General features: G+C 40.8%; 1 protein-coding gene across 1 annotated transcript; it reads left to right on the forward strand.

The window, feature by feature from the left end:
* The first annotated feature begins 369 nt into the window (after positions 1-369).
* On the forward strand, positions 370-11929 carry THOC3 (THO complex 3). Its single transcript, XM_043470669.1, has 6 exons — positions 370-711; positions 1559-1715; positions 3032-3236; positions 9422-9583; positions 9706-9806; positions 11153-11929. Exons 1-6 carry the CDS (start codon positions 445-447, stop codon positions 11314-11316), a joined length of 1056 nt encoding a protein of 351 aa, XP_043326604.1. The 5' UTR covers positions 370-444; the 3' UTR covers positions 11317-11929.
* Positions 11930-12934: the final 1005 nt, after the last annotated feature.

Here is a 12934-nt window from a genome sequence, read left to right on the forward strand (position 1 = left end):
ATTTCCCCAGGGAAGTTCACCAGCTCCTCCTTCTGCAGTAGGAAGTAGAGAGCCTTCGGCTCTAAGTGAGTGGGCTGAAAGGTGGGAGTAATTCCAGACAAAAAGGTGTTTTTAACGGACGGCGAACTGAGGTTTAGAAGAATTGCGTTATTTCTTCGATTAAACAGGGGTACAAATGTATCTACCAAACAGGAGGTAAGGAGAAAATAAGGACCCTAAAGACCTCCTCGTTAATAGTGAAGGAAATTCCAAGAGGAACCTTGACCACTGGAAAAGGTAAAGGCGGGGGCGCGTTGCATGCTGGGACTTGTAGTCTCTTCCGGGAGTGGTCCACAGTGCGGGTGCGCGGAAGCGCGGGTGGTCTCTCCCGCGCATGCGTGCGGCCGCGGCGGCAGGGCTGATTGCAGCTGAGAATACTACCGAGCCGGCGTCCGGGAGTTCGGCATGGCGATTCCCCCGGCGTCCATGGGACCCTCAGCGTTGGGCCAGAGCGGTCCCGGCTCGATGGCTCCCTGGTGCTCAGTGTCAAGCGGCCCGACTCGCTACGTGCTCGGGATGCAGGAGCTGTTCCGCGGCCACAGTAAGACGCGCGAGTTCCCGGCGCACAGCGCCAAGGTACACTCCGTGGCCTGGAGCTGCGACGGGCGTCGCCTGGCCTCAGGGTCCTTCGACAAGACGGCCAGCGTCTTCTTGCTGGAGAAGGACCGGTTGGTGAGCCGCTGGGACCCGGCCCAGGCTAGGGAGAGAGGGGGTGTGGTAAGGCGAGGTTGAAGAATGGGCGTGAGGAGAGTGGAGGTGAGGAGGAAGAAGGGGTGTGGAGGTGAGGGGCGTGTGTGATGCGCCAAAGAGGAGTGTCGGGGGTGAGGAGGGGGGAACGGACTGATGAGAGGTGAAGATGGGCATGGTGGAGAGGAGGACTGGTGGTTGGGGGAGGGGTGACGATGTGTAGGGAGTGTGATAGTAAGGAGGCGTGAAGATGACCGGGGGGGGGGGGGGGGGGGCGGGGGTGAAGGTGAGTGTGGAGAGTAACCGCCGGTGGTGAGGATGGCGGGGAGACTTGTGTGGTGGTGAGGAGCGGCTGGGACAGTGGTGGTGGGCTCCTGGGGGTTGCGGGGGTGAAGGTGAGTGTGGAGAGTAACGGCCGGTGGTGAGGATGGCGGGGAGACCTGTGTGGTGGTGAGGAGCGGCTGGGACAGTGGTGGTGGGCTCCTGTGGTGATGAGGAGGGTCATTCTGAAAATGGCAGGGCCTCCGTGGAATTGAGTAAGCGGGTTGGGACCTTTCGTGGAAGAGTAAGGGTAGAAAACCAGAAAGGAGGGAGGACTAAAGAGTAAGGGCATTGGTGTGGACCCCAGCCAAAGAACTGTTCACACTGACTGGGGAGGAAGGGAGGGTAGGGTATTGAGAAGGGTTTAGGGGAAGTGACTTAGAAGGACTGGATTCTTGACTCATCCAAACTTCTGTTGGTCACCACATACCTCATTTTGAATAAGGTTAAGAAGTTACATGAGTAGGCAGATACATATGGGTGAAGTGGTATCTGGATTTTGCTCTTTCAGGTCAAAGAAAACAATTATCGGGGACATGGGGATAGTGTGGACCAGCTCTGTTGGCATCCAAGTAACCCTGATCTCTTTGTTACTGCGTCTGGAGACAAAACCATTCGCATCTGGGATGTGAGGACTACGAAATGCATTGCCACTGTGAACACTAAAGGTAACTTTTCAGAGGGCAGTAGGAAGATAAGCTACTGATAGTTATTTTAAATATCTTCTCTGTGCCTGGCCCTTTAGGTATGGGACATCCTGAGCTGAATAAGACAGTCGTCAGTTCCAAGGAGCTAAGAGTTTAGTGCAGGGAGAGACATATGTATTGAAAAAACTAACATAATATAATATGGTCATCCTGTAATGGATAGGTCTACAAGGTGGATGCTGAGAATGGAAACACTTAAGTATGCCTGGGGAAGATAGGGAAGGCGTCACAGAATTTGAGCAAAGTCTTAAGGTAGCCATATACATTTAGTGGTCACCTTGTAGTGGGTAGGCAGCTCTAGCAGGGAACTGCTGATAGGCTAGAATGACTGATCTTGGAAAAATGACTTTGACACTTGGGGAGAAAATGACCTGGAAGTTGTGTAGTACATTTATAGACTGTTCTTCACCAGATATTGCCTTATAAACCTTGAGGCCATTTATTAAATTATATTGGCTAAGATGTTATTGATTATAAGATGCATCAATATTTTATGTTTCATTAGGAAAGAAAATAAAGTTTTATTAGATAATCATGATACACCAAAAATTTTGAAATACATCCTGATGCATTCTAAGATACATTACAGGTAATAAAATGTGAGAAAATATGCATCTTAGAATCAATAAAGTTGATGAAATTTGTGGGCTACTGGACTTTGTTGGCAAGACTTGTACCTGGAGATGGAATGATATGTTTTCCCCAACTAGACAACTGGTGATATGTGAGTGATTTAAGTATGTAGATGAACATTAAAAGCTGATTGTATATATATTTTAATGCCTACTAGAAAAAAAGAGCTAGCTTATAGAATTTATTGCTGAAGTGAAGCTATTTAAATAAAAATTTGGAGGGGTCAGTTTTAATAAAAGTCTTGAAGGAAGAAGTATAGCTATTACATGGATAGTTCAAAAATTGTGAAAATGGCATGTGAATGACTGGAGTTTGGGAAGTGCAAGTATAAGAGAGAATTAGAGGCTCTGATGACAAGTATGAATTTAGATCTTGGCTCTGTTACTTCATAGCTTGGATACTTTGGCCCATCTCTCTTTCAGTTTTTTCATCTGTAAAATGGGGAGGAAAAATGTCCCTTAGAGACATGTGAGCACTAAAGAGGGAAATGTGTAGATGACAGTGCTGGGCTTCTGGTTGGTCCTACTGATGAGGACCTTAGTGAATGAACTCTAGCTATAGCTCTAGTCTTTCTTTGATAACAAGATAAACTGCTGGAGGATTGTGGGCTAACAGTATTTTGCTGATCGTATCTGGGTTCCCAGGGGAGAACATTAATATCTGCTGGAGTCCTGACGGGCAGACCATCGCTGTAGGCAACAAGGATGATGTGGTGACGTTCATTGATGCCAAGACACACCGCTCCAAAGCAGAGGAGCAGTTCAAGTTTGAGGTCAATGAAATCTCCTGGAACAATGACAATAACATGTTCTTCCTGACAAATGGCAACGGTTGTATCAACATACTCAGGTGAGGGGGTTCTAAGTTTAGGGGACTGTCATATCTTTGCACTGGGTGCTGTAGTGGATCTCGAGATGAATTAGATGTGAGTCTATCCTGAAGGAGCCAGAAGGACAAACAATTGACTGTTGAACAACATGGATTTAAACTACCCAGGTTCCCTTACATGTGGGTTTTTTCAGTAGTAAATATTATAGTACCACATGATCTGAGATTGGTTGAATCTGGGATGTAAAGCTGCAGATACAGAGGAACTGTGGATACAGAGGACCAGTTGTAAGTAATACATGAATTTTTGATTGTGTTTGTTCAACCCCTGTCAGATCGACCCCTGACTTTGTTCAAAGATTGGCTGTAGTAATAAGGAATTCTAACCTCTCTTGAGCACCTTCGAGTTAGGTACCTTATATTTTACTGAGTCCGGAGAGAAATCCTAGGGAGTTGATGATGGTGTGCTTCCCATTTCATAGATGAGGATCAGGGATCTCAGAGAGGTTAAGTGACTAGTTAGCTAGTGAGCACTTGAACTGGAGGTACCTTGAAGTATAGCTAATTCATACCATCAAAGTCTCAGTTTAAATGTCACTTTCTCTCCAGGGAAGCCCTCTTCATCCCCAAGGTTAGAAGCTTAGTTTATGTGCTTCTTTTGGAAGCATTTCTCATTCTACGTTATAAATGCATGTTTATTTCCTTGTGTCTTCTATAAGATTAACTTCTGTGAATTAGGGGCTGTATTTAACTTGTTTACTGTTGACTCTCTAGTGCATAGCCCAGTACCTGCTACACACAGTCAGGATCTTGGTGAATATTCTCTAGATGAATGAAGTTGTGGAATTGAAGTTGAGGTCTGTCTGATTCTGTTCTTTCTGCTGTCTTGGGTGGACACTGCAAGGCAGAGTGTGCTAGGCTCTGTATTAGAGAGATTGGGAGTTTGCTGTAGAATCCCAAGGATTGACTGTGGGACTTGGGAGTTGAAGGAGGAAGCTTCTAAGCTTGACCTTGAAAGAGTAATAGAATGTTAAGAAACAGCAAAAGTAAACTGCACAATGGACAAAACAAGTATGAACGAACATGGCTTATTTGGAAAGTAGTCAGTAGATCAGAATTGCTGGGAGTGGTGGCAGATAAAGTGTCTGAAGAGAGGTCCTGAAACAGGAAGATAAAGTTGAAGTGTAATTTGGTACCAGATTATTTGGGTCTGGAATTCTATGCTTAGTAACTTGAATTTTACTCTGTAGGCAGTGTTTGTTTGTTTGTTTGAAGCTTTTGTATTAGAAAATAAAACAGATGTAGAAAACCACAAAATGCAAGTATATAGCTTAATGAACTATTATATGCATAACACCTGTGTAATCCCACCAAGTCAAGAAATATTACTTTGCTTGCCATCTCAGAAGTCTCTCCATGGGCTTTGTCCTAATTAAAACTCCCTCCTCAAAAAGCACTGTCTTGATTTTTATATTATTTCTTTATAGTTTTGCTACCACGTGTGAATTTCTGGGTACTCTAATTCTGCTCATTTAAATAAAGTGTGATATGCCTTTTAAGTCAGTTAAACTATGGAGTCTCCCTCCTTCCCACTGTTTTTTTTTTTTTTTAGTTTATTTATTATTATTTTTTTAAATTTAATTTAATTTATTTATTTTTTATTAGTTGGAGGCTAATTACTTCATAACATTTCAGTGGGTTTTGTCATACATTGATATGAATCAGCCATAGATTTACACGTATTCCCCATCCCGATCCCCCCTCCCACCTCCCTCTCCACCCGATTCCTCTGGGTCTTCCCAGTGCACCAGGCCCGAGCACTTGTCTCATGCATCCCACCTGGGCTGGTGATCTGTTTCACCGTAGATAGTATACATGCTGTTCTTTTGAAACATCCCACCCTCACCTTCTCCCACAGAGTTCAAAAGTCTGTTCTGTACTTCTGTGTCTCTTTTTCTGTTTTGCATATAGGGTTATCGTTACCATCTTTCTAAATTCCATATATATGTGTTAGTATGCTGTAATGTTCTTTATCTTTCTGGCTTACTTCACTCTGTATAATGGGCTCCAGTTTCATCCATCTCATTAGAACTGATTCAAATGAATTCTTTTTAACGGCTGAGTAATATTCCATGGTGTATATGTACCACAGCTTCCTTATCCATTCATCTGCTGTTGGGCATCTAGTTTTACTTAGAACTTAAATGTTAAAAAAACAGGCTGTTAACCTGGGGAGCTTGTCCCAGTCTGGATTTTGCTGATTCCGACTGCTTGCTTATTTAAGAGTCACTGTCTTATCAGTTTGGTTACCCAGTAATATAGTATGTTTAGAGAAGGCATGATAAATACTTGATAATTTCCCTTTGTCATTAGGTACTGAATTAGTTGTCTATCAACTCCAAAGATGATCTGTTACTTTTGTTTTAAAAAGAAGGATCGTTATGGACCCATGTATTTAAGCATAGTAGATGTGTTTCAATCTGTCATAATCATTATCCATATTGAAGCTGAATTTATCTTTGGCACACGGAATCCTCTTCAAGTTGGTTCCTGAGTCATGTTTTTTTTTTTTTAACATAATCCTCATAGTCTTCAGTTTCTTGCTCTCTGGTATAATGAGATATGCCAAGTTCATCCTGTGTATTTCCTGCCTCAAATCTTTAATTAGAAAATTCCCAGAGAATCCCTGGATTCTTTTACTAGAAAATAATATTGGAGCTCAGAACGTCCATATTGTTGAGTTGATTATTTCTAGACCTTTCCAGTAGACAGAGCTAGGAAGTATATGTATATACTTAAAGACAAAATACTTTGTAAATTCATACATATAACTTCCAGTTAAAATCTCTTTCCTTCCAAGCTAAGTATTCTGATTCTCAGAGATGCAGGGTATTATAGAATTTGAATTTCGCATGGTTAGCTACTACCTTCATCCCCTGTTACACACACAGATATCTCAGAATAACAATAGTACTACCATCACCAGTGTGATTACTTAAGATTGTAAATTTTGCTTTTAGAATATGTCTTCCTCCATTAAAAAAAGTTAATACTACATGTTGTCAGATTACACAGTTACTACATTACTTTTAAACATATATAAGTTCTACAAGAAACTACATGTATTTAATGTTCATCGCCAACCCTAGGCTGGTAAGTCTCCAGTCACTGATTGTCACAACTTACTCTCCAGTTTCAATTCCTCAGAAAGTGTTCAGGGGGAACAATGTTCCCTGAGTTCATACTTATCATAACTTATATACTTATAAAACTTAAGAGACACTTATATTGTGCTACTTCTTTGAACACTTTATAATTGATAGCTTTGCTAGATATAAACACTTTGATTCATATTTTCTTACTTGTTTTTTACTCTATTTTCTTTTGGCATAAAGTGTTACTGTTAGAAGTCTGCCGATAATCTAATTTTTTGAAAGTCTATTAATTTCAGCTTCTTATTGAAAATTCAAACTTAAATTGAAGACAGTAGGGAAAACCACTGGGCCATTCAGGTATGACCTAAATCAAATCCCTTATGATTATACAGTGGAAATGACAAATAGATTCAAGGGATTAGATGCAACAGAATGCCTGAAAATCTGTGGACAGAGGTTCATAACATTGTATAGGAGGCAGTGACCAAAACATCTCAAAGAAAAAGAAAAGCAAGATGGCAAAATGGTTGTCTGAGGAGGCCTTCCAAATAGCTGAGAAAAGAAGAGAAGTGAAAGGCAAAGGAGAAAGGGAAAGATACCCAACTGAGTGCAAGGAGAGATTAGAAAGCCTTCTTAAGTGACCATGCAAAGAAAAAGAGGAAAATAATAGAATGGGAAAGACTAGAGAATCTCTAAGAAAATTGAAAATACGAAGGAAACAATTTCATGAAAGATGGGCACAATAAAGGACAGAAATGGCAAGGACTAAACAGAAGCAGAAAAGATTAAGAAGAGGTGGCAAGAACACACAGAAGAACTGCACAAAAAAGACCTTAATGACCTGGATAACTATGATGATGTGGTCACTCACCTAGAGTCAGACACCCTAGAGTGTGAAGTCAGGTAGGCCTTAGGAAGCATTACAATGAACAAAGCTAGTGTAGGTGATGGAATTCCAGCTGAACTATTTCAAATCCTGAAAGATGATGCTATTAAAGTGCTGCACTCAATATGTCAGCAAGTTTGGAAAACTCAGCAGTGGCTACAGGACTGGAAAAAGTCAGTTTTCATTTCAGTCCTAAAGAAGGGCAATACCAAAGAATGTTTAAAACTACCACACAGTTGCACTCATTTCACATGCCAGCAAGGTCATGCTCAAAGTCCTTCAAGCTAGGCTTCAACAGTATGTGAACCGAGAACTTTCTGATGTACGAGCTGAATAGAGAAAAGGCAGACGAACCAGAGATAAAATTGCTGACATCTGTTGAATTATAGGAAAAGCAAGAGAATTCCAGAAAAACATCTGCTTCTGCTTCATTGACTATGCCAAAGCCTTTGACTGTGTGGATCACAACAAACTGTGGAAAATTCTTAAAGAGATGGGAATACCAGACCACCTTACCTGCCTTCATCTAGTCAAAGCTATGGTTTTTCCAGTAGTCAAGTATGGATGTGAGAGGTGGACTATAAAGAAAGCTGAGTGCCAAAGAGTTGATGCTTTTGAACTGTGGTGTTGGAGAAGACTCTTGAGAGTCCCTTGGACTGCAAGGAGATCCAACCAGTCAATCCTAAAGGAAATCAGTCCTGAATATTCATTGGAGGGACTGATGGTGAAGCTGAAACTCCAGTACTTTGGCTGCCTGATGCAAAGAATGGACTCATTGGACAAGACCCTGATGCTGGGAAAGATTAAAGGCAGAAGGAGAAGGGGATGACAGAGGATGAGATAGTTGGATGGCATCACCGACTCAATGGACATGAGTTTGAGCAAGCTCCGGGAGTTGGTGATAGACAGGGAGGCCTGGTGTGCTGCAGTCCATGGGGTTACAAAGAGTTGGACATGACTGAGTGACTGAACTAAACTTACCTGCCTCCTGAGAACCTGTATGCAAGTCAAGAAGCAGCAGTTAGAACTGGACATGGAACAAAGGAGTGGCTCAGAATTGGAAAAGGAGTATGTTAGGGCTGTATATTGTCACCCTGCTTGTTTAATTTATATGCTGAGTACATCATGTGAAATGCTGGGCTGGATGAATCACAAGCTGGAATCAAGATTGCTGGGAGAAATATCAACAACCTTAGGTTTGCAGATGATACCATCCTAATGGCAGAGAGTGAAGAGGAACCAAAGAGACTCTTGATGAAGATGAAAGAGGAGAGAAAAAGCTGGCTTAAAACTCAGCGTTCAAAAATCTAAGATTATGGTGTCCTTCCCATCACTTCATGGCGAATAGATGGAGAAAAATGGAAACAGTGACAGATTTTCTTTTCTTGGGCTCTCAGATCACTGTGGATGGTGACCGCAGCCATGAAATTAGAAGACGCTTGCTCCTTGGAAGACAAACTATGACAAACCAAGACAATGTGTTAAAAAGCAGAGATATCACTTTGCTGACAAAGGTCCATATAGTCAAAACTATGGTTTTTCCGGTAGTCATGTATGGATGGGTGAGTTGGACCATAAAGAAGGCTGAGGACTGAAGAGTTGATTCTTTTGAACTGTGGTGCTGGAGGAGACTCTTGGACAGCAAAGAATTCAAACTAGTCAAAAGGAAATCAACCCTGAATATACTTTGGAAGGACCGATGCTGAAGCTGAAGCTCCGATACTTTGGCCACCTGATGGGAAGAGCTGATTCATTGGAAAAGGCCCTGATGCTGGGAAAGATTGAGGGCAGGAGGAGAAGGGGACAACAGAGGATGAGATGGTTTGGTGGCATTACCAACTCAGTGGACATGAGTTTAAGCAAATTCCAGGAGATAGTGAAGGACAGGGAAGCCTGATGTGCTGCAGTCCATGGGGTCGCAGAGTTGGACACTGCTTAGCTGCTGAATAACAACAAAATGGGTTCATATTCTGGGTTCATATTCTTAAGTATGTAGTGTGTTGTTTCAGTATATTTTTGAAATCTTTTTATTTCAGGAAAGCCTTGATTTACAGTCTTTGATACTTATTCTATTGTCTTTGGTTTTCTTCTTTAGCGTCTCCTATTTCTATCTTAGTACCAGAGTCATTTCCCCTGGTTTGATTGATGTCTGTTTTGTTTTTCAGCTACCCAGAGCTGAAGCCTGTGCAGTCCATCAACGCCCATCCTTCCAACTGTATCTGTATCAAGTTTGACCCCATGGGGAAGTACTTTGCAACAGGAAGTGCAGATGCTTTGGTCAGCCTTTGGGATGTAGATGAGTTAGTGTGTGTTCGATGCTTTTCGAGGTAAGCAACTCAGCCAGCACTTTGCTTGTTGGATAAGTTAGTTTTATTTCATTTTGAGTGAAGTTGGGCCCTCCTCTTTGGATCATTTTAATGTCTCCTCTGTCTGGTCTGCTCTGCTATAGGCTGGATTGGCCTGTGAGGACCCTCAGTTTTAGCCATGATGGGAAAATGCTGGCATCAGCCTCAGAAGATCACTTCATTGACATTGCTGAAGTAGAGACAGGTAACTAAACCCTCACTGTCTTAACGAGACTCCTCTGTCATTCATCCTTGGCCGTGAGAACTCCTATCATGTGTTTTCATCTCTGTTCCTTACTTCTTTGCCAGTATTAGCATAAATGCATTTGCCTCCTTAAGGCAAGTTTGTTTATTATGACTACTGTCAGGTAATGAGGGAGCAAAGATTTAGGAAAGAGAGGGGCAGGTCTGAAAGAAAGTGGTTAAAGAAAATAGTTTGCTTTTTATTCACTTTTAATTTTTCCATTATAATAATTTTTTCCCAAAATTTTTAAAATACAGAAAGGAAGAATGAATGAATGGATGGATGGATGGATGAGTGATCCTACCATTTATATACAGCTTCTTTTAGCAATATGGTATATTTCTTTTTGTCTTTTGCCTGTATGTTGACTTATATATTTTACAATTTAAGAAATTATCAAAGCGCATGTGATTTGTTTTAAAAAGCAACAAGACAACTTGAAAATAGAAAAATGAGAGGCAAGTATTCATTCTACAAAAGTATTTCTTCAGGTTTATTTTTAATGTAACTTTATTGCTTTTGGAAGTACATGATACTGTAGTACAAGAATTCAAACTATATAGAAAACTTCAAAGAAAGTATGTGTGTGTGTGTAGAAACAATATATATAAAAACAGCTTTATCGAAAAATTCACATACCATCTAATTGACAAATTTAAAGTGTATAATTCTGTGTATCCTGCATTTTTAAATCAATACCACACTGTGAACACTTTACTACATTAATCCAGCTTAAAAAAGTGGCTTTGGAAAAACCATGTTTAATTTCAAAAGCAGACAGGATAAAAATTTTGGAAAAAGAGTTTTATTTGCAAGGCAAGTGTGGTTGAGTAGAAAGATCTGTGGCTTTGGACAGACTGACTTTCTGTGCTGACTCTGTTCTTTCTCTCCCTTTTTTTTCCCCTCTTCTGCTTCTTTGAGGTGTGACTTAACTGTTCAGTTACCCATTTCTTTATAAAATGGGGTTTAAAACCGTTACTTGCATTGATGGATAAAGTTGTTATACTTTATTAAGATAAGTATAATGCATCTGATTCATAAGAAGTGCTCAGCAAAGAGCTGCCATTGTAGTTTTTTCAGGAAGTGTAGGGTAGGGCTCAGAGCATGGGCTGTTGGGTTCAGATCCCGCTCCACCACCCGACTGCCTTGTGACCCCTCTGACCTCCGTGTTCTCTGTAAAACGGGGTAGAATTGTTCTTATCCCATAGGACTATTATGCGGATTAGATGAGTTAACATAGGTAAGTACTTAATGAGTGTGGTCTACTGTTAACATACTGATTGATATCCCTCTATTGATTTTTATAGGAGACAAGCTGTGGGAGGTTCAATGTGAGTCCCCGACCTTCACCGTGGCGTGGCACCCCAAAAGGCCTCTGCTGGCGTTTGCCTGTGATGACAAAGATGGCAAATATGACAGCAGTCGGGAAGCTGGAACTGTGAAGCTGTTTGGGCTTCCCAATGATTCCTGATAGGAGGACCCAGTGTATGGCAGAGGCTTCCATTATATAGTTAGTTTGGTCTGTTCTCTGGGGGTTGGTGGGCACCTGAAATATTTATAAATTGGTATAAATTTTATCAGTATTTTGTTAGGCTGCCCATTCCAATTTCCTTTGTGTTTGGTATGGTTCTCTTTCCCTGCCCCTTGCAGTGATGATACCAGCATACCTTGTCCTCTGGGGACCTCCTGTCTTCCTGCTTTTGGGCGTATGGTGGAATTTGTTGGGCTTGGTTCTGCTTGGACAGTACGTAGTTTGGAGGGGTAGGTGAGGAAGGGTGAGATGGAGTTGGAGATTTTTTATAATAAAAAAGAAGTACGTATTAATAATTTTGAGAATTGAACATTTAATAAAACTGACTTTTTAATTATGGGACTTCTAGGACTTTAAAAATTATGGTAATATTTTCTGTATTATTTTCTTATGTCATTATAGGGAGGTGTTGTAGTACTGTATAAAAAGTTTCAGATAGGATTTAAAGGTTGTAATCCTATCATTAATGTCATAAGCAAGAACTCGATGGTTTGTAGCATGAAATGCATGGATAATAGCACTCTGATTAACATGTTAAGTCATTGCTTGTTTATGTGTACCTGGCCTCATTCTGCAAAGATTTGTAGACCACAGATTTATGATAAACTTTGAGGAAAAATAGTAAAATATATAATTTTTATGTATTAAAAATATAAGTAAGAAATACAAAATTATGGTATGACCTATAAATTAGAATAGGAAGTCAAGACTGGGGGGAATCAAAATAGAAACCTGCAGAGAATAAGAACCTAATTGAATGATTGAACTAAAATTTGGCTCTGTACTCCCCTGTGGCAAAGTGAAGAAGGGGTCTAAGTCAGCTAATTCTTATTAAAATAAGCACATGCCAGCTCCCTCAGGGAAGGCACAGTTTTTAATAGCTCTTACCACCAGAAGAAATGGTTCATGTAGGGGGTTGTTACCTGTGAGCAGCATCTTGATTTCATTGTGTTTTAATGGATTTCAGCTTTAAAAAGAAAAACCAAATCAAATATACTTCAGAAAGTGATGTTTATGGAAAAATTTGGAAAAAGCCAGTAAGCAAAAAGAAAACCCTTATTTCTAACACCAGGAGATAACCATTTTTCTGCTAATAAGCATTTTTAGATATACGCTTCTAGGAGTTTTCTTGTATTCATGTTTTTTATATAAAAACATGTTTGTAAAAATCTTGAGGTAGGTAAACAAATCAAGTATGACCAGATAAAAGCATACAAGGTGCTCAGCACCATGTTTGGCAATATATAAATCACCAAGTCTTAATAGCCATTTTTAATTATTGGACATATCCTGTGTGTCTGGTATTGTAATGATCACTCAATTTTTGCAACAGCCTTCAGAGGTTGGGTGTTATCACCATTTTACTACCTCAGGGAGTTCAACTCAGTGTTACTTATTAAGTGACAGTATTTAGATCTAGGTTTGCTTAACGGCCCATATACGTTCTGTTGCAATGGCTGTTCTGGTTCCATTTGCGCTTTCCATTTGACTGCTGAATAAACCTTGGCTCTGAGCTGTTAAGTCTTGGCGCAGGTTAGCAGATGATCAATTGGGCTCC

The sequence above is a fragment of the Cervus canadensis genome, chromosome 6 (assembly GCF_019320065.1).
Source record: "Cervus canadensis isolate Bull #8, Minnesota chromosome 6, ASM1932006v1, whole genome shotgun sequence".
Classification (NCBI taxonomy): domain Eukaryota; kingdom Metazoa; phylum Chordata; class Mammalia; order Artiodactyla; family Cervidae; genus Cervus; species Cervus canadensis.